The sequence below is a fragment of the Uloborus diversus genome, chromosome 3 (genome assembly GCF_026930045.1).
Source record: "Uloborus diversus isolate 005 chromosome 3, Udiv.v.3.1, whole genome shotgun sequence".
In the NCBI taxonomy this organism is placed as follows: Eukaryota; Metazoa; Arthropoda; class Arachnida; order Araneae; family Uloboridae; genus Uloborus; species Uloborus diversus.
Window position 1 is genome coordinate 212,347,936 of NC_072733.1, and position 23,336 is coordinate 212,371,271.

The following is a 23,336-nucleotide window of genomic DNA, read 5'->3' on the forward strand; positions in this document are numbered from 1 at the left end:
TACACTATAGTATTCAAGTCTGGGGGGTCAAACTGGCCACACCAAGCTCATAATTGTTGCCTGTTAAAGATAATCATCTACAATGTAAGCCCTGTGTGTTCTTGTGTTGTTATCATATAATAAAAAAGCATCACCTATTGCCCCTGCATATGGGTGCACATAAGCATCAAGGATCTCATCTCTATAAGCTTGAGCATTCCGGGTTCCACTTGGAAGGACATGGAGGTATGTGCGTCCACCCAAAGAGGTGCCACCCCAAACACATACACTGCTTCTTCCGTATGCATCTGTTTACGGATGTTTGACTGATGATAATGTGTTCCGGGTTCTTTCCATATCAAATAACACCGACTATTGCTTTTTTGGCTAAACCTAGACTCATCTGTAAAGAGAAGTCTTCCACTGAATAGGCATCTAGTGGACATGCTGTTGTGGCCACTGCAAATAATTCCTCTCATGGGTGATGTGAGTGGCACACAAATGGCTGGTCGCCTTACATTCAATCTACCTTTGATTGGCGCAGCTCGCAGCATAGCCTATTAAGGCTCTTGTGGTAAAAAACCAATCAATCCAACTAGCCAACCACCTTTGTGAAACTTTCTATTCACAGTTGACGTCGACACCAACCTTCCGGTGGCTGCAGCAAGGGAGGATCAGAGATGAGTTGGCAATTCTATTCCTGCATGCACATAATGTCAAATGTCGGTCATTGACGCTCAACATAGCCGTTGGCCATCATCAGCTGAGTCTCTAATGAATCTGTGGTTTGAATTTCATTGAAAAGTCTATGAACTACAGAAAGGCTCACATTTAGCCGTCTTTGACTTTGTTCTTCCTCTAGTCTCCCAATTGCTCTTCTTCGTATTTCTGCTAGCAAATAGTGCCTGGTGGTCATTCTTATGAACTGGCTGTCTCAGATTTCTTATGTCAGTATCACAGTAAAATATGTAGTCTTGCTCTTAAAATGTCCTCCTCTAGCTTGAATGAGATCGTGTCTACACTTTGGCATGGTTGTCACTAAATTAAAGCATAAATTTTAAATCTTGTCCTCACCAAACAAAACTTTTATAGCATTATTAATCTTTATTTTCTTAGTTGAGCAGTCCATTTTACTCACACATCTCTTTGCAATGTTCACCCAAAACCGGTAATTTCTTGTTTCGATTTTTTTTTTGGAAGATCTTGTTGAGAGATTACATCCCCAGCTGCGATTATTTGCATCATACACAAAATTTTCTTTCTATTATTAAAAATGAGTTTTTTAGAGTTCATCTGCCCTACAGCTAGTACTTAGCTGCTACATCCTCCAGAAGTAAAATAACTCCAAACATCTCTTCCTCAGCATGCTTACCTGTGTGAGTAAGATGTTTTCTCCTCATGTTTTTCTCCATCAATTTGCTTGACAAATCTTGGTCAAAACCCTTGCATAATAAAATGCGTTTTGTCACTGAATACAACCTGCTTCTGGTCTGGTGCAGTCCAGGATTGATATTTCCTAACCCAATCAAAACATTTTCTCTTCATAGCAGGTGTTTACAGCTGTTTTTTGATTGGTGGTCTTGCAAATATTTCAGATTCAATAAATCTTCGTGGAATTGTCGATGAACCCATGCTCACACCAGTAGCTAATAATTCACTCTGAAGTTTGTACTTGTTTTTCAAGGATGCTATTTACTATTTCGTACAAAAAATTTGTTTGCTGGAGGTGTAGTCTTGCTTTGCGTTCACATTTACCCTTCTATTTTGGAGACACTGTCCCAAAATTCTTTTGCTGATTAATAATTCTAGAAATGCTGAATTTTCAAACTCCAACTACTTCAGCAATATCCCTTGCTGTTATAAAAGTAGTATATGCTAACTAAGGGTAACAATTCTAGTCCTTTTCCTTAAAGTGATATCAATTTTTTAAATACATGTCAGAAGCAGACAATTCCCACAATAGACCACTTCTAACAGTAACTAAAAGGAAATGTTTCGAAATGTCATGATAATGTAGTCAAGTAGGTTTAGATGAGTCAAGAGCAGTTACGCAGTCTAAGAAAAGGCAATTAAAACTGGTTTGAGGCAGAAAGCCCTTGAGAAAGGAACACTTTTCTTTAAAAAATTGTTTGTCCTAATTAATTTGCACAGTACTGTAGAGAAAAAATACAGATAAAACTATGATACAGGGATGCTTTTTTACTATTGATTATGTATTAGTTTGCCTTTCTCGGTAGTTTAAACCATAAAAACTCTTCATGTATTCATTCATGATGTCTACCAGCAAATGTTGTTCGAAAATTAACTTCTGAAACATGCTTTAAACTGAGAAGATAACAGTAAGAAACTAAGAAGTGACTCTTCTTTTTATTCCTCCTTCTATTCAATGTATCCATCTATTTTGTTCTCTCTTGTTCAATGTAATTTTAACTGAATTATTTTATTTGAATGTACTTTGAACTTAACATGCTAAATTTTAGCAGCTGCTTTTTTTTAAAAATAAAAGTTTTTTTAAAATGTTTGTTCATTTATATATTGTTTGAATTTCAATTGCAGTAATACATTTTGCTTCATATTATACAATGAAAAATAATTAATTATTTCTCTTTTGTGGTCTTATTTATAAATGTTAAAGTTACAGTAGTAATTCATATGTAAGACTTTTTGAAAGTTCTGTATCAATTGGCATTTTTTACAAAGTCTTAAAATTTTTAATGGAACTTGAGAAGTACCATTTATTTTATTATTTTCTATTTAGCATACTCAACATTTTTTATCTTGGGGCTCTTATTTTCCATGCAAGTTCCATTTGTTGGCTTTCAACCTGTAAGAACAAGTGAGCACATGGCTTCTGCGGGTATGTTGAGTGTCATTTTTTCTAAACAGTTTAGTTCCTCATTTGTAAAATAGCTGTTTTTTTTCTGACATAATATGCTTTTCTTATGAGGGTTGGCAAGATTTTGAACACTATGGTAAATCCCTTGTCTCCAAAAGTGTCCAAAACTAGTTTTAGAGAAACTATTTTGTGAAAAAATATCAAAAACAGAACAGAATGGGTCACATTTATGTTTTATATTGAATATTTATTCAATATGAACATTCAAGTATTATATATATATATATATATATATATATATATATATATATATATATATATATATATATATATATATATATATATATATATGTAACTTATTTATACAGATAGTATTACTGTATAGATTAGATTTACTATATTATACTAATCTAGTTATGTAGAAGTTGAATTCTTTCATTCTTTTTTTCTAGTATTATATTATATTTAGAACATAATATAGTAATACTAAATTAGTATTACTATATTGTACGAATTTAGTTACGTAGAAGTTGAATTCTTCATTAAAAATTTCAATTTGTATGCATGAGGTTTTTCCCCATAATACAATGAAATCCCATTGCAACGCATACCAATACAACGAAATTTTCATTTCATCGAAACAAATTTTCAGTTTTAATGTAATTGCTGTTACATTGTTTGAATTCCGTTACAATGAAATTCCCGTTACAGCGAACAAAATTTGTGATGCCTTGAAGTTCTTTGTAATGAGATTTCACTGTAGTAACAAAAATTTTCGACATTTAAATGCATGTATGCAGTGATGTGGATTGGGTAAATATACAGTAGGTAGGAAACCAGGTAATTACCCTAGGCCTGGTAAATACCTTAGAGCAGGAATTAAAAAGGGAGGAGGAGAGCAAGTCCAATCATTAGCTTAGCAAAAGCTGACCCAAAGACCCCAAGTCACGTGACTCAGCATTGATGGATGGTTGGCACGTCTTACATAAAATAAGTGAAAGAAATCTGATTACTTCCAATGCTTTGCTTTAAAATCTACCCTCTGACTTGGGGTTGTGGTTTCATTAATGAAAGTCTTTACTCCCTCCATTTTATTTCTCAATGGTAAATACCCAAAAACTGGGTACTTTGGAAAAAAAGTTAAAGGTGAATAAATGATAAATTTTATCTAAATATGAAACAAAATGTGTAAAATTGATGTATACATTGCAGTAAATATGCATTGATTAGATTACTCCCCTTTAGCTTTAGCATACTTTTAGACAGTTTAAGACATTTTTGGACAGTCCAAAATCCAACCCTGTTTCTTACATGTGTTGGTAGAGTTTCATATTATGACATCTCTCTCTCTCTCTCAGTATGATACATAAATAGGGAAGCTGCCTGTGTCTTTAGAAATACATTAGCCACTATGTAAAAAAGATTTTAATTTGCAGCCAAATACAGAAATTTGATTTTTTAAAAAAAATACAGAACAAACAGCATTACTATAGTTTGTCATAGGTAATGGTTAGATTTTTATTTGATATGTTGGTGCAGTTTTTTGCAGTGTTGTCAATAATTATAAAATGCATAATGCAGAAGGAAACAAGCATATGGGTGATTTTCCCAAATCCTAACAATATTATGTCCCTGGAGCCTTAAGCAAAAATTGTTTGACTAGATTTTTTTTTCCTTTTTTAATAGTTAGAAATAACTTTTCTGATGTTATTCCATCCTTATTAAAACAATAACGCACTCATTTTTTCCATCAAAATTTTTTGAATAACCAGAAAGTTGCTCTTTTGACGTGTCTCCATTAGTTTCTCAAATATACATAAATTATTTAAAAATTGTATGTCAACATTCCACAAATTTAATTTGTAGTACTAAATTACGCATACTTAAAGGTGTAAAATGACATCCTTTAAATAAATTTAATTATTTAAATAATCAAGGTACATCATTTTAAAGTTTGTCTCCAGTTTTCATGTCATTCTCCTGTCCGAGGAATGAGTTCAATAATTATAGATTAAAAAAGGAATTTTTAATTTGCTGTTCTACAACACTCTTTATTATCACCATTTTGTTGGATTCTTTGAGGGTTTTGTTAATATGATTTCTAGGCTGTGTTCTTGCTAAAACTTTGAACTTTAAAAATGGGTATGTAATATTTTTGCTATCATTCTCTTAGTCAATATTTTTGAGTTAAATAAAAGAAAAAAAATAATAATACTCATATAGTGTGTAGTTAAAATAAGAAGTTAGAATAGAAAAATAATTCTTTTACCTCAATTATATTCCTGAGCTTACCCAACAGCCAAATTACAAGGAAAATATCGTACTCCTATTGAAAAAAAAGTCCTACTCCTGGAGCAAAATGTCATACTCCCAACTCAAAAAAAGTCGATTCTCCTAGCATTATTTATTACACACTGGTAATACATTTAGTAGAATAGAATTTATTTTGAAAACAACTGTTAGAAAATTAGATTATGATTTTAAAAAAATGGAATTTGGCAAAAAATAAATAAAAAATGTTGCAGTAGAAAAAATTCTATATTTATCTTTTTTTTTTTTTTTTACATTTTTTTCTCGTTCAGACGAATCTTTCAAAAAGAGATTTGTTGGTTATTCATTTTGTTGTGCATTTAGTGTTAGTTGAAGTTACGCTGCTTGAGTTTAGTTTTGTAGTAAAATGAATATTGATGCACAGACTTTTTATTTTTAAATCATGCATCTTCTATCGTTTATTGCGTTCTTGATAAAGAAGACACTGAATGAAAGAAGCATGACATTTAACGACAGCAGAGGACTTAGGACTCCTTATTCAAAGCTTTAGAAGAAAGGTTTGAAAATGAGTAATAGTAGAAACGCATGTAAATTCAATTGTTAATAAAAATATTCATGCCCTTAAAATACTCAAATATGACAAAAATGGCTTGAGTCATGTTTTAATTTTAATGTTGCTCAAATAGGTAAATGAAGTTGCTTTAAATTTCTAACTTTTAGAGCCCAACTTTCTAGAACTAGGTAAATACTTTTTTAAATTAAAGAATTAGATATAACAAACAATAAAACTTAATGTGAAAATGTTTTTTTTTTTTTTGGTTTAGAATTTTACTATAGCAATTGAAAACATTTTTTTTTTTCGGAGTGTAAGATATTCAAAGTGAATAATGTGGAAAAACCTGTATAAAGAGATGGGGACTCGAAGAAATGTTTGTTATTTGGCAGTGTCGGTTAGGGAAGTTTTACATAGATTTTGTTTCGTCATGCAGTAACGTACATTTTGATTTAGGTTACAGTTATTTCTTTATTACCAGTGGGCACGATTCGGGGGCAAGCCGCACTTTTTACGGGAATTTTTTTCCCAAATAATTAACCAAAATTAGAAATTACAAAAACAGCAGAAATGTCGAAATTTTTTTAACATAATTATTTTTTTTACTTTGTACATCTGTTTACAAAAAATTTTGCCTCCCCCCCCCCAATTTTTATGGGAAATTTATTTTATTTTCCAATTAAGGAACCAAAACTAAAAAGTACAAAAAGCAGAAATTTCAAAATTTCAGAACATTATTTGTTTTATTTGTATATCTGTTTACAAAACATTATTTATTACAAGCAGTAACTTTATACTTTATGTATTCATTGTTTAGATATTAGCAAATCAATTTTTTTTATTTAAACAAGTTATACTTGGTTTAATGAAGGTATTACCAAGTGTTTGTCACATCTCAAATACTTCAGAATAAATAATGTAAGACTAATTCATGTCTTCGAGGGAAGTTATTGTGTATATAATTCTTCACAAAATCTTAGGAAAAGCGTGAGTTAGGTCGTTAGATTTACATCAATTTCAACTTATCTGCTCTGAAAACCAGCCCTAAAAAAATGTACTTTTATCTTTAAAAAAAAATTTTTTTGCTGCCCTTTTTTTTTCATTTTCCCCCATTTTTTGCCTTCCCCCTCGCCTCTGTTTATTACCATAACTAAATTTTTGATCACCTTTGATGAAACCCATTTTGTCACTCTCCTGGTGAGTGAAAATTTGACCCCCTGTGTTGAGGGGTGTAGCATAGTTAAAGTGAGTTCTCTCTATTTTTCCCTTAATAAGTTCCTAACAAACAGCAAAAACAATTTTTTTCAGATTTTTTCAAGCCTTTTTATTTAAAAAAAAATTGTGAGTGGAAAATGTCAGGTTTTTTAGAAAATCACCCATATGTTATTTCCTTAATGGAATGTTAAAAATAAAATCAGAGACACACATGGCTGCTGGTTAGGGTGGTTCAAAAATACATGTAAAAAAAGTTTCTCCTAGATAACGGGACAACCCTCAATATTTTTACACTTGTGGATAGTAATATACTGGAAGAATTTGAGCTTCCTATTTCAACCGAAAGAGGGTGCTCAATTCCCTCCCCGAAACTTCATTAGTATAGGAAGGGGGGGTTAAAAAAATATATTGAACTGAAAAAACAATGCTACATGTTATCATATGCACTAGTAATATGCATATACACTGCAATAAAATAATTATTTACAAAAAAACAGCTGGGGAAATTGAATTTTTCTAAACTTGTGACATTTTCTGTGCTACGGCTAATGTTGAATTAAGGGGTCATTGAGCACCCTCTTAAAATTTAAGTAAGAAGCTAAAACTTTTACAGCATAGTACTATTAGTAAGTCTTTAAAAAAAGAAAAAAGGAGGGGTGTCCAGGACTCTAGCTGAAAAAAGTTTTTTGAGCCACTTTACTGCTGGTATTGTATTTTCATTTGATTACTCTGACTTTATTATAAGCTAATAGTTTGTCTAGAATTTTTTTGGGAGCTATTTTAATCCAAATTTTGTGAAGAGGGGGGAAATAAAATAAGTTTTTATTTGTGAATTTAGGATTTTTTATAACTTTTTTCTGTAAGCTTTTATGGATTATTTGAACTAACTAGTATGCATTTCTTTTTCAGGTGTTTTCATTCTTTTGAATGCCTATGCTTTCCTGAAGTATTTGCAATCGTTTATGACTCAGTCAGAGTTAAAATCAATATTTGTTTTTTGTGTAGCGAGCTGTGGCGGATTAGTCTTTTTAGGAGTAGTAGTGTTGACTTATGCAGGTGCGTTTTCAAACATTTTCTTGTTTTGGCGTCATATGTATGTGTATAATTAGTACAACCTCAAAATCTCAAATCTCTTGGTAAGATGGAAAAAATTGAGATATTGAGTTTTCGAATTATCAAGGTTTTGAAAAAGTTACTCCATTATCTCACAATTGTACATACCCATGAGATATTTAAAAACAGTAAAGTCTCAAAAATCCAAGTTAATTGAGGCTCACCTCACCTCGGATTATCCGAAAAATTCATCCATATTTAAAATTTACTCTACTGGTACGGCGTAAGTAAGTTATTTCCTTGCATAAAGAAAAGTAACTATTGTCCTCATGAAAAATTTCACTCCATTTTCAACATAAATTTCCTTTTAATTGCGTCAAAACGAATTTTGACATGATTTTTTATCGATATTCGTACAGAATTGTATACAAAGCAACCAAAACACTGCACGAATCCATTTTGACGAGTTTTGTCATGCTGTCTGTAACAATACGTCAATGCATTTATTTGTACCTTGGATTACACAAAAAAAGTTTAGTTGTTCGAAGGTTTCAACTTATTTTTAACTTGCAACTTATATAGCGTAATGTTATGCACCTCTTTTTTTTATTACAAACGGATATTCCAAAGGGATGTTAACATGTTCTTTGTGGCAATCAATGTCAATTTTTCGTATCAAAGTTATGATCTCCGTGGCATGTCTTAATATATACCTTGTAGTCTATGAAAGTTTCGCGTTACTTAAGGAGTATTGTTGAAACCAACTTCTCAATGCATTTTAATTGTTTACTGCACGTAGATAATAAGTTTTGCAGTAACAACAGATTTCTATTTTCAGATTTTAATGAAAGTCGAATTTTTTTGCTACTAAAAAATATAACTAAAATATAAATGATGCACCTTGGATTAAGCGGAACCTCCAACTTTCAAGACTTGGATTTTCGATTCTCGACTGTATGTAATAAGCAACCATTTTGCATAACAGTTAACAAGTTATTCTTCAACATTTTACATACCAGATTTGGAATTTATTTGCTTCCCTGTTTTGATGTAACAATATCTAGTATTCAATATTTTGAATGGTTCATGTTTCAACAATTATTCGTAGTGTTTTAAAGAAAAAGGATGAAAAACTACAAGCAAATGCGTCCAGAATTCTTGTTATTATAAAAATTGCTAAGATAAATTGCAATTGAAACTTGCTTCAGTGCAAAAATTTCAACATGTCAAGGGTTTTGAAAAATAAATTTCGAGATAACTGTGGAAAATACATAGGAATTTTTATAGAAAATGCAGGAGAATTTCCTTTTTTCCTGAATCATCAAGGTTTTTGAGATAAAGAGTTCAAGATATCAAGTTTTGACTGTGTATGGAGACACATAATTATTGAGTTATATGAAGAAAAAAAAACTTAACTACTTTGAAGGATAAGCGAGATTCATTAAAAACTTGGTGTTTGAGTTCAAGGCATGTGGAGGGTTTTTTTTCAGCATGCAATGTTAATTTTTTTGTGAAAATGTTGAAATATAGTGTTTTTGTGCTTACTTTGGTTGACAGTTCCGTGCCTATTATGCAAGCAATAGCAGCCTCATAGTGACTCAAAGACTGCTGATCAAAGTGTGATACAAATAAAAAATTTGTTAAATGATAAGTCAAAATTGAAGAAAAAAAGTCATCTGCAGTTTTTCAAAGTGAAAGGATTTCAAAAGATGTGATTCATGTAGGATGTATTATGACCGCATCACACTGATAGTGTTATCAAAGGCCTGGGAAATTATTTTGGAGGGCCCAGTCTAGCTGTGAACCCTGATACTTCTGGAATGAAAAGCTCTTGGCTACCCTATTCATCTGTTCTCAACTTTTTTGTCTTATTTTTTTGAGCCATATTAAAGACTAATTTTTCTCAAAGGCAGAATTTTGCTTTTCATCTGCTACTCTTATAGTAAGTCATTGATGGTAAGCATATGAAACATGTTATAAATCAAATCCAAATATCTGTAGTTTTCATAATTGCATAAAATTTTTGAAAACGTACAGGGTGTGGCAAAAAAATTCGGACAAAGTTTGCATCATCTAATGGAAGTAAACTGATTTCTTTTTAATAAGTGTGTTTATTTCTTTTCTCTCTTTAACTAGAAAATAATGTATAATCTTATCTCCTAGTTTTTTTTTTTGTTTTTGTTTTTGACAATGTTCAGTAAAATATGTTATTTTAAAGTTGTTTAATGAAGGAGAAAGACTGTTTGCTTGATGTGACTCGGCAAACAGTGTTTGTTGCTTGGAAACTTGGAAATGATAGTCGATGTCCTGGAAGTGTACAAAAACATACAGTGAACACTTCTGTTAATTGTAAGGCCATCAAAAGGGAAGTTCAATGAAATTCTCGGGTTTCCATGCAAGATGCTGTTCATAAAAAGGGGGCATTATTTGACCAATCGGTGCAGCTAAGGGCAAACACAGAGCTGGGACAGAAGCTTTTCACGCTCCAAAAAGTTCAGCCTTTCTCAAAAGAAAACAAACTCCCGCGGCTCCATAGATGCTGAAAAAATTTTGAGACAGACAGCAAGTTAATGCTAGGAGAGATTCCTTTCACTGATGAGTTTCTCTTTACTGTTCAACCAGCTCATAACTCCCACAATGATAGGATTTGGTCTGTGAACATTCCAAGCACATTATCACATGTTGAACATCGCCAAAATTCAAAGTCGATCTTTGTCTGTGGAAGAATTTGCACAAGTAACAAAAAAACTCTTGCTTTTGATGATGAAGGTGTTAAAATGAATAAAATATTGTACCAGTGGGATATTTTAGAAGCTGTTGTTCTTCCATGGGGCAATAAGCTTTTCTGCAATGTAGACTGGATGTTTGAGTTAGACTCTGTACCACCCCACTTGGCTAAAAAGACAAGGGTGGTGTATAAGGTACATTTTCCTGTCCTGATTCCATCTGCAGATTAGACAGCCTACTTGCTAGACCTCAGTCCCATGGATTACTACGTGTGGCCTAATTTAGAGTCTCAAATCTGTCGTAAACTACTGTCTTAAAAGTTTGGACTCTCTAAAGAAATTGCTTTAGTGGGAATCAAATAGGTCAAAGGTAAAAGACTTGCAGCCCACTGCTGAAAATTTCAATAAGCGTTTCTGCATCTGTGTCACTGGAAAGGCACCAAATTGAAACCAATTACATTTTTTGATACTAAAGGTATTCTCATATTATTTGTTGTGTTTTGTTAATTTATTTAATTTCAATTAAGTTAATGAAAAATTGCTTGTCCGGTTTTTTTTGACGCATGTAGTATTTTTGAAAATCAAATTTTTATTTTATCTAGTCAAATAATTGTCTCTGTATGTATGTGTGTATGTTGATCAATTTACACTGTTTGACATTGAAACTGCAACACCAAGAAGGTTTGGTCAGAAATTTCATTACGCAAATTTCAGAGTTATGCAAATGATGTGAAATGCACAAATCTGCAACGCAGGTGATGTAAGATATAAAAGAAGGAACTTGTCAAATGGGCAATATGCATGCCATTATTTCTGCCAGACGAATCATAAAAGAAATTTTGTTTTTGTCTCTGAGCATATGTGTAATAAGAGAGAATACGAGGGTGTTGTCAACACAGGCACTCCCAGCAGACAGACAATTCCACAAGGAATATGTATGGTGATCGCGCTGTGAGGGGCAGGTTGGTCCTTACATGAAATTGCAACCGATACCAACATGGATGCATCCACGGGGCATTGGCTGTGGTGGAGATGGTTGGAGCAATTAAATGTGGCAAGCTTGAGGGGTGTAGGTGCAGTCAGAGTGACTTCAGCATGCGTGAATCAACGGTTCCGTCGACAAGCTGTGGTAGCTCCGCAAGCCACTTGTAGCTCCATTCTAATGCATGTGCAAAACACCCTGGATGTTCCCATACCAACCCTAACCATATCCTGTCGATTGGCTGTGAGTGGTCTGCACTCAAGTCTTCCGTTAAGAAGACATTGAACCCACAGCATAGGCATCAATGTTTGGAATGGTGCCATGCTAGAGTGACTTGGGTGACAGAATGGTAGAAAGTTGTGTTCTCAGATGAGCCGCTTTTCTATTTTTCCAGTGTTAGTAGCCACATACAAGTGTGGCATCAACATGGAAACATGTCTAATCTGGAAGCTGCTGTGGAACGCCCCACTGCTCGACAACATGGCATTATTGTTTTGGGGTGCTATTGCTTATGATACCAACTCACCTCTGGATTGTATTCGAGGCACTATAATGAACGAATGATAGGTACAGAATGTGCTGCGGCCTGTAGCAATATTTTACCTTCAGGGGTGCCTAATGCAATTTTTCAGCAAGATAGTGCCCGACCACACAGTGCTTGCTTCTCCCAACCTTCAAGGTGTACAGATGCTTCCATGACTATTGTACTCTCCTGAGCTGCCATCAATCAAACACACGTATGGGATGTGATGGGATGCCATTTGCAAACTATGTCCCCTTTATTCAGAGGAGAAACTTTGGCAAATGGCCGACATGGAATGGAGAGCCATCCTTCAAGACACCATCCTCCCTCTTATTGACTTTATACCTAGACGTGTTTCTCTGTGCATTGCCGTTCACGGTGGTCCTACTTCCTACTGAGTTCACTCCACTCGTTCTGTAATCTTAATATCGGTTCAAAATGAAGATCACTTATTGTTCCTTGCTGTCTTTGTCTTTTTGTCAAATTTCATGTAGCACTCCTTGGTGTTGCGTTTTCAATGTCAAGCAGTGTATTTTGTTTCTTATACATGTTTCTCTTTTTCAGGTTACATTGCCCCATGGTCAGGCCGATTTTATTCTTTATGGGATACTGGTTATGCTAAGATTCACATTCCTATTATTGCCTCTGTGTCAGAACATCAGCCAACAACTTGGTTTTCATTCTTTTTTGATTTGCATATTCTTGTAACTATTTTTCCTGTGGGTCTATGGAACTGCATTCAGAACATAAATGATGAACGTGTTTTTAGTATGTATTGGATGTACTTTGTTTTAAATTTGCTAGAAAATTAATTTAGTTTTTCTCTTATTTTGCTTGAAGAAACTGTTAACTTATTAAAAATATGCCATATAATTAATTTGCTTGTTTTTACCCTAATGATAAAAATGTTTTTCCTCTTCATTAATCTGAAAAAATTTACAGTATAAAAGTAAAATCCTAATCCAGTAACAACAGGACCTGCACCATTCTAAAATTTGGAAGTTGCTAAATTTGAAATTCTTTGACAAGTGTAACCAAACAGATATTAAATAAGGATGTATTATTATTTAATAATACATATATTTTTTTTAAATAAAGATTTTTATTTTCTATCTCAAATTATTTTAAACTCCTTTTAGAGAGGTAAGCTTATTGTAAGAAACTGTATTATTTTCTTTGTGTAGTTGTAAAATATTTTAATGTTACGGCTACAAATATTTGCTGCATTTTAATTAATTTTCCATACAATTATTCATAATCAATTATATTTTTCTTATTAGAATGATAAAAATGGTAGTTAATAGCTTAATGAAATTAAATCACTTATTAACTTTAATAAGATAATACCCTTTAACCCTGATTTTATGTTGTCCATTCCATACATTATTTCGCTTTTGATGTTATTTTCCACTAGTTTCTGAAAAGGCTGTACTGATAGTGGTATAATATTCCAAAAGTTACATTACTTTTTTTCAGATAGTCTGCTTAATCAAAATAATTTTTCATCCACAAGACTTGCACAAGCTTTTTTTTTTAGATTTTTATCTTTTCAAGATAAATTTGTTTTATAGCTCTTCAAAGCTACTCTGGCATTCTTTTTATTCTGTCTAATTGTGCTTTGTCTGTGAGAGGCATTTCCTGTGATCGTCCAATCTTCCTTAATGACTATTGAGGACTGGAGCCAGGGTTGGCATTTTTTCGGCAGTTGGTGTTTTCATTCAGTTTTTACCTTGATGTTTACTGGCATATCTAAAACCTCTTTTTAATGTGGTTTTTAACATTGTCATAAACCTAAAGTTCTGTCCAAAACCTGACTAAAATTTAGATTAACAATAAAATTTCCCAAACAAAGGATGTTTAATCTCATAAATTTAGATTCTATACACTGAAAGAAACTTTTCGACTGCTTTAGATTTTTAAATATTGCACAGTGAAAATCCCCAAACGTAATGTTGATTCAACAAGTTGCTTGTCTGTAGAATGAAAGATATAAGTAAAAGATTTGCTATCAGTGCAGAATAAGAAGTATAATATATAGGAGTATGTAAAATAATAATGACTTCTTTCTAAAATTTTTCAAAGCTGAAAGTGCAAGACATACATTTGTCTGGTTTAATTTGCAAACTAACATACTTAGCATTTTGTACACTAAGTCCATTTTTACGTTAGAAATGGATCAATCCAAAACTAGAGAAAGTTCTGTCATTGATGCTAAGCAGCATAACTGTTTTTTTATAATCCTTTCCACCATATTCTTACTGACAAACCCTGAACTGAGACATAACTTCCAGGCTATGGACATATTCGGCTTCAAAACCTATAAGAAACATGTGTAAATTTGGTTGCATTTCAAGCTAATAGTTCATTTATGAACAAGGAATTTTTATATTAGCTCCTAGAAAGAGTTAATCACAAAAGATAAAAAAATATAGTGTCATCTAAAGTATTTAGATAATTGATAATTAAACATTGAGTGCTGATCAACTTATTTTTACTTTTACTCAAAAAAAAAAAAAAAAAAGACAGTTTCTGATCTGACGTAGGAGGATTTTTAGGTTGAAAAAGTTACTTGTAACTAATTGTTTTAGTTATGTAAATGTTTGAACAGAACTACTTTGAAAACCAGACTTATCAGTTTTAATACCCGTAACTTTTTATAGCATAACAAATTAATGTATGGGAAAGTTTATAAATTTATTTTAGTTAAAATTAATAATTTAATTTTTATTTAATAATATTGATTTGATGTATAAATAATGGTTGAACAATTTTTCAGCATCAGTAAATCTTAAACAAGTACACAAATACAATACAAATATAGAATGTGACATCCAGCTACAGGCTCTGGACCTAGCTAGGCTGGTCCTAGTCAGTTTATTTGCCCCCAATGAAGGTCAATGGCCCTCCTAAAGCTATCCATCCCATTGCTCATTACAGCCTCTTCCGGTAAGCTGTTCGAAGTGACCCTACTAAAGTAGTAATTTTTCCTAATTTTCTGATTAGCCTGAGATTTGAATAGAATAAAACAATCACTCCTTGTCCTGCTTTCTGTGCAAAAATTTAAGCCATTAATGTCTTTCATTTTGATAAATTTAAACAACGGAATCATGTCTGCTCTGACTTTCCTTTGCTGCAGGCTATAAGTATTAAGCTTTTTAAGTCTAGTATCATAATCTAAATATGAAAGTCCCTTTACTAGTTTAGTAGCCCTTCTTCAAACCATTAGTAATATCTTCCTTGAGATAAGGAGATCAAAACTGAACAGCAAACTCCAAATGAGGTCTTACCAAACTTCTATATAGAGGCAGAACCTTCTTAGATTTGTTTGAAATAGATGTAGTGATAAACCAAGCATTCTGTTGGCTTTATTACCTGCAATGCTGCACTGTTGACTAAACTTGAAATCCTGATATATTAAGACGCCCAGATCAAGAAAATTTCCTGCCTAACTAATGACCCAACATTGTAAATGATAACTTGTACGCTTATTTCCATGACCTAAGTGTAGCGCTTGACATTTCCCTACATTAACTGCCATACCCCACTTATCCACCTGCTTAGTAATATGATCTAAATCTTCTTGAAGCTGTTTTACTTGTTCTTCATTTTGTACAATGCCCATAACTTTTACATCAGCATAACAATTCATGTTTCCAGAAACATTTTCATAAAAATCAACAAAAGAGGCTCTTAAACTGATCCCTGAAGAACCCCACTCAAAATATCACTTTATTTAGAACTAGCAGTACCCGCACAGCGCTAAGAATTTAAAGGAAGTCCGTTGAGTTAAAAAAATCCACGCCTCCACTATTTTTGTGCCAAGTTCGCCACCTACAGCGGCTGTTTAGATAAATTTGGCAGCGGTATTAATCAATCAAAATTATCTTTTTTGTATTTTCTATACCTATTTTCAGTTGCGTTTTGTGTCATTCTTCTTTTTACGTAAAAACTGCTGCCTTCTGCGGCTATCTACATATATGATGTATCGCTAATTATCTTATCCGTCTCGATTCATTATAACTCCCCGCCTATTTCCTAATCTAAACAAATATCATTCAAAAATGTGCTCTTTATTTATTTAACTAAATAGTGCAAAAAAACCTTCTCTCCATATTCCCCATAGTGTGCAAAAAAGAGCGTTTGCAAAAAAAAAAACGAGAGAAACACTACACTTTTAATTAAATTAAGTATGTAAATATGTAAGGTAAAATAGGTACAGCGAAACGTCCCATGCTAAGAATTTAAAGGAAGTCTGTTGAATTTATAAAATCCACCATCCTCCCCCCATGTGAAATGATCATTTTTCTCAAACTAAAATGCGTACTTAACAAAAAATCTTTTCAAGTTTTTTTTGAAATTTAAAACTCTTCGCCAAAACTTTAAGATTTACATTAGCGAGTGAAGCGGTTTGTTCTGCAATTTAAAATGTTTTGCCAAACAAACAAAAAAGACACCAAATAGTACCTTTCAAGTGTAAAATAATTCCTCAACTCTACTATTGTTTATCAATGAAAACAATCTGGGCATCAAATTGGAGAAGACACTTTATTCTTTTTAATATTTCATGGTTTACATAATTATTTTGGAAATTTTACCAAAAACAACGCTGAGACTTTCTTTTCATAGCAGACAAAAGCAAGCTTTAACACATAAGTTAAATGTCGCCGCAAGAGGATTAAACTACACCAGAGTCTTCTTTCTGCTCATGTGTACTGCCCAAGATGGCGAACACTTTAGCATACAAAAGTTAAAATTCAAAGAGTTGAGTTCCGACATAGACTTCTTTCAAAAGTTTCTAAGCATTGTTAAAAAGTCAATCTCAGCTTTAACTTAAAGGAAACATTTTATCTTTCTGTCTTTCATCATTTCGTAATTATTTTGAGAGGTTTTACCAAAAAAGTTAGGATAGTTGCATTTATTGCTGACAAATCGCAAGTGGTTACATCAAGCCGTAGTCTCCTTTTTGCAATGTTTCTAAGCGTGATAATTCATTGCACGAATTGAAGATTATATTTTTTACCTCCATAAGAATTCCCTGCGGTTTGCGAGTCGATTTGATTTTTTAAGCTGTTTGTTTCTGATTTAAAGCTAGAATTTGTTTGTCAGGGCTTCTGCACGGGAATTGATGGACATTTTCAACGATGTGTTTAAAAATTCATTTAAAGTATTCTAGTCCAAAATTCAGATTTTTGGATTCGGCGTTCAGACCCCCGGGGTTCCGTATGATTTTTGTATATCGCTGCAGAAATTTATTTCATCCGTTTTCCGTTAATGACGGCATAGCAGAAACACAAATCAAGTTTAGCCTTAAAAGTGGCTCAGTTAGAATCAATTATATTTCCCGTTCTAATTAATTGAGATAAATGGAACTAACATCTTGTTCGGAAAGAAAAACCCTTTCTAAGGATATGTAATGTTAGGAGGTGGTTTTTTTACCCCCTAATTGGGCGAAAAACGTGAAAAAAAAACTTGAAATTTGAGCTTAATTAGTCAATTGTGAAAAACTAATTAAAAATTTAGAATTTAGACTTCAAAGTGAACATCCCCAGGATACCAATGAATTTTGGGCCAAGTTTCAGGGCTGTAGGTGCTATGGGGTCTTCTGACCATTGGGTACAAACAGACAAAGAAAGAAGCAAAGAAACACCATAACCTTTATATATTTAAATGATTTCCCCTTACAACTACTCTCTGTTTTCTTCCAGTCAGCCAATTCCTAATCCAAAGTAAAATTTTCCTCCTATTCCTGTATCAGCTAGTTCTCGGAGAAGAGTAACATGCGGTACCTTATCGAAAGCTTTTTGAAAATCAATGTAAACATCCACACACTTTTTTGTTATCTAAAACACAGGTAACCTTGTCAAAGAAATGATATAAATTAGTAGCACACAATTTACCTTTCCTTAAACCATACTGCAAACTGGTTGACAAATTATTGTTCTCTAAGAAATTCAAAATATTGATTTTGATCAAAGCTTCAAAAATCCTACAAACCACTGAAATCAGACTTACAGGTCTATGATTCCCTGCATTACCTTTAGACCCTTTCTTAAAGAACAGAATTATGTCAGTCAGCTTCCAGTCCTTCGGCACTGTCCTTGAGTTATAAACAGCATTGAAAATATTTAAAATAACAACCACTAATTCCTCTGCTCATTCAACCTCCTCCCTGGAAAACATAAAATCCTCAAACTGTATAGGGTCTGGTGGGGGAAAGTGGTCAATGGGGTAAAGTGGTCATTCGTCAGATAAATGGCTATAGCTTGGAAATAAATGTTCGAATGAACGTGAAAATTTTATTTTAGGATAGGGCAGTTAGAAACTACATTTTGAATACAAAGTTTCACATCTGGCAAAATTTTATTTGATAAAATAAAATACTTTGTGTGAATATGAAAAATTTCAAAATCTGAACACCTCTTTTAACTTTCTTGGAAAATTTTGTTTCTTAGAATTATGAACATATTGACTGCACAGGGAACTTCCTACATATCTCAAGAACTCTTACTCATTAGCAGTTAACTGAATCTATTTTGGTTAATTTTTCAGAACAATTTAAGTAAGATGGGGTAAAGTGGTCATAATATTAGGCTTAACGAATATTGTCCTTCTAACGTCACGTAATCTTAAAATATGAGGCAGACACAAATGAAATATTAATTTTACTTAATATGTATTGTTTTTTCAGTAAACAGGGTTAAATATACGAGTATATGCGTATGCATGCGCATATACTCGTGTAGGCACGTATACATACGGTTTCACATAAATGCACCAATAAACGCGTAGTATATGGGTATCTGCAAGTATTTTTTGTCTATAAAGGTATACGTTCGACTATACACGTATATACTCGCTTATACTCGTATATATATACAAACACTTATTTTCTCAGGTAGACACGTATATCTGCGTACGTACTCGTAACTCGAGTAGACACTTACACACAAGCATATGATATACACGTACACATGGTAAGATTAAACTCTTGGGCATATTCTTAAAAGATGTAAGAAAGGAGTAGAAGAAACAAGAATCATAAGAAACATATGGTCACAAACAAAACGCTGACGCGCTACATGCACGCAAAGCCAGAAACTGAGGGATGCAAAACAGGTCACAAATTTATTACACAAAGACAATTTTACACAACATTTTAGATCTTAAGAAAGTGTTAAAGTGATTGATGAACTTTGTGGCCGGTTGCTGTAATACATGCGTCGTAATCACAAAGCACTCTCTGTTGCAATAATGAGACTTTTGAAAAACTTTTATCAGTCGCTGTGCCTTTGTTGCGATGCGTGGATTAGAGCTACTACAGGCCGTAACTTTAACATCTGCTCTAAATATTTCTTAAAAACTAAAATGTTGGTTAAAATCATCTTTTTTTTCTTTTTTTTCCAATTGGGCTGTACAAGAGACCCACCTGAAGAGGCGTCTGGGCCATAACCAGACCTAGTGCGCTCCCCTACAATGCATCAGTTTTTCATGTGTCACCATTAAGGCGCTGATGCATATGACACAGTAGTTTTTTTGACGCCCAGTTTCCACCAGGTGGAGGCACTTGGGCTCTCTTTGATGCGACATTGCACTAGGAATTTAATTTTTTCCTAGGGAGTTCTAAGCCAAACGTCCAAAAGTTCTAACTCTAGGGATCTTCTACATGCCGCATAATCATACGACATGTGCGCTGATGATTTTCTTCATGTCGAAAATCCACCGACGGGCATCCCCAGTTCAGAACCCGGGTCCACAGACCTGCAAGGCGAGCGTCTGACCATCACGCCACCAGCCGGTCAGGTAAATCATGCTTGTGTAACAAATTTTTGGCCTGTTTTGCATCCATCAGTTTCTGGCTCAGTGTGCATGTAGCGCGTCAGCGACCATAATTTCATTATGATTCTTTGCTTCGTATCCTCTCCTCTCCCACACCCCTTTGCTTTTTGCCCCAGACCTTGGATTCACTCTTTAAGCATATATGTATATTAGGGGATATACCTTTGTATACATACATGTACTTTTCTCCGCACACACCCCACCTCTTAGCCGTAAGCCTTAGGTTCCACCGCCCGGGGGGTCCGCGTAGCGGGCCCCCCGCACGGCTGGGTGCGGCGGTCGATAGTCGTATCATGCTACGGACGCGCTTGATGCTTATTGCGCCGGGGAAGGTCCCTGTGCTGGGCGTCAACCCAGCTGGGAGTTTACCCCTTAATGTTTGAACCTTGCTCACCATGAGATACGGTATGTCTCCCCGTACCTCGTTGGTGTGCCATGGTTCCCTATACATACATGTACTGATATAAACGTAAATGTACGTATATACGTCTATACTGGTACATAATCGTGTTTGCACGTAAACATACGTATATACTCGTTGCTTCCATATATATGTACGTGAGTAGACATGTACAAACACGCACTGGATATATCCACGAAATAACTGGTGTATACCCGTAAATGTATGTATGTATACCTATATATGCGTATATATGTCTACTATATACGCATATACTCAGGTATGCATGTATATACTCGAGAAAGAAGTGCATACACGCATATGATGTTCGTTTATACGCGTATATACTTGTATATACACGTGACAAGTATGTACTCGTTTAAACACGTATACTGTAGGTAATCACGTATAAATGCTTATGTATACCCGCATATACTCGTGCATATACTTGTAACTGTAATCGACTATAATCGAAATATACAAATATTACAGTTATTTATAACGGTTTTGCATCTATTTTAAACTGTGACCACTTTACCCCATGCTATGACCACTTTCCCCCACCCCATGGGGTAAAGTAGTCATAAATACATAGGGAAATGAAAGTGTTATAAAACTACTTAAAACAATATTTTTTTCCCTGAAATTCTATGTACCGTGTTCTTTAATAATGCAATGTAAAATAACAACAAAAAAATTTGAAGTGTTTAAAGAATTTATAGTATTTATTATCCACGTAAGTTGAAAACCTACGATTTTATGACCACTTTACCCCACCAGACCCTACCTAATAGCTTGTCTTGCTAATGTCAGCTGTTGCAATAGTTATCGTTAAACACACTGGGGAAAAAAATTATTAAGAAAATTCGAAGAATCTCTATCGTTTTGAATCAAATTTCAATGCTCATCAACCAGTGGCCCAATTTGACTGTTTCGAATTTTCCCAGAATTAGTGTAAGCAAAATACTTTTTAGGATTCCTGTCAATGTTACCTGCTAGTCTTTGTTCCAATTCCCTTTTCTGAATCCGTACTTAATACTTAAAATTACACCTTTCCTTACATGAACTTGGAACAGTTTCTTTGAAGCGAAAAAAAGCAGCTTACTTATAATTTAAAGCATATTTAATATCCCTGGCAAACCACATGGGCCAAATTTTAGTATTAACACCTTTTCTTTTAAAAGGAATATAATCCCTAACTGTTTTTGCTAGTTTTTCCTTAAATTCCGTCGATTGCAGATCTACATCGCTATTTACAAATTCTGAAGAAAATACCTCTTTAAAACCTTTCTAAGTGCAACAAAATCAGTATTTCTAAAACTGGGCACAAACCTAAAATTTTCATCTTTGTATGAATCAAACTTAATCCAGAACCTAATACTGTTATGACCACCATCTCCAATTGATTCCCTACACACAACTCCTGAACTAAACCATCATAGAAAACTAGATTCAAAATTGGATCCTCTCGAGTTCCCTGAGTTACAGCTTGATCTAAGAAACAGTCACTAGTTACTTAAAAAAATCCTCTTCTCTGCCATTACCAGGGTAAAAATTATTCCAATCAATGCCTGGAAAATTGAAATCCCATGATATGATGACGGATCCTTTACTGGACATTTGGGTGGTTCAAAAAAACTTTTTTTCAGCTAGAGTCCAGGACACCATCTAATTTTTTTTAGACTTACTAATAGTATTGTGCTGTAAGAGTTTTAGCTTCTCACGCAAATTTTAAGAGGGTGCTCCATGACACCTCAATTTAACATTAGCCATACCATAGAAAATGTAATGAATTTAGAAACTTTAATTTCCCTATACTAATGAAGTTTGGAAGAGGGGGTTCAGCACCATCTTTCAGTTGAAATAGGAAGCCAAAATTCTTCCAGTGTATTACTATCCACAAGTCTAAAAATATTGAGGGGTGTCCTGTTATCTAGGAGAAACTTTTTTTTTTGCATATATTTTGAACCACCTTACTGGAGATGTCCCTAATAATACAATACATCTGTTCATCTTGTCTCTGGTTTGAATTAGGTGGCCTATAAATGTTTCCTGAACGAAATTTTTTGCCTTTATTGCTCATCAACTCCAGCCAAACCATATCCAGATAAGTTAGGTTTATCATTTATGGACCAATTCATTGCAAATGAAAGTGTCTCTAACTTAAAATGAAACCCCACCACCTCTTTTGCCTACTCTATCTTGTCAAAACAAATTATACCCAGCAATACATAATAAATCTGCATCAAATTCTGTAGCCCATGCCTCTGCAATTCCAATAACATCCAGCTTCTCGTCTATAATTAGCTTTGTAAATCTGGTTGTAACTACTTCAAACAATAGTTTTACACTTAAAATTATCTATAAAAATCAAAACATTGGAAGACAATGCATCAGATGGAAAAAAATTGTTGTTTTGGCTCTTCTGGAAAGTGCCAATTTTCACATTCGTTAGTTTAGCATGGTGCCGAGGAATTATCTGTTAGGAAATGTATTTTTTAATAGTAAGAACAAGATTTAATTTTTATCTTCAAAAAATGAATAAGTCATACCTGCCAACTCTACTGGATTTTTCCGGAGACTCCCGGATTTTTGACATTTCTCCCGGCCTCCCGATTTTTATTGAAAATCACCCGGTTTTTATTAATCTCTAAAAAAAATCCTTCCATTTAGGGATTTTCTTGAAAATGAAAAAAATAAACCCTTTAAAATGAATTTTTACATCATTTTAGTGCTTTTACTCCATGGTTTGAAAGTTTCCTACTCAGTTTCAAACTTTAGCTCATTGGAATCTGGCAACATCAGTTCTTGTTTGCGTTTGCGATCTCTCTTTGCTCACTCATCGCTCAGCCTATGCTGCACAACATTTCTTCATTCACAAAACGACCTCTATTATCGAGCACTTTGTGGCCGAAAAAAGTGGATTAAATCTTGTTGAAGACCTGAAAAAACTTGTCTATGA

The 23,336-nt window shown here is 33.6% G+C and overlaps 1 protein-coding gene across 1 annotated transcript in view; it reads left to right on the forward strand.

Moving 5' to 3' along the window:
* Positions 1-23,336, forward strand: part of LOC129218568 (dolichyl-diphosphooligosaccharide--protein glycosyltransferase subunit STT3B-like) — a 76,671-nt gene that overhangs the window by 35,012 nt on the left and 18,323 nt on the right. The window contains exons 8-10 of the mRNA XM_054852878.1: positions 2,738-2,836; positions 7,764-7,910; positions 12,703-12,906. Of these exons, the coding sequence (XP_054708853.1) occupies positions 2,738-2,836; positions 7,764-7,910; positions 12,703-12,906 (450 nt within the window). The remainder of the gene's footprint in view (positions 1-2,737; positions 2,837-7,763; positions 7,911-12,702; positions 12,907-23,336) is intronic.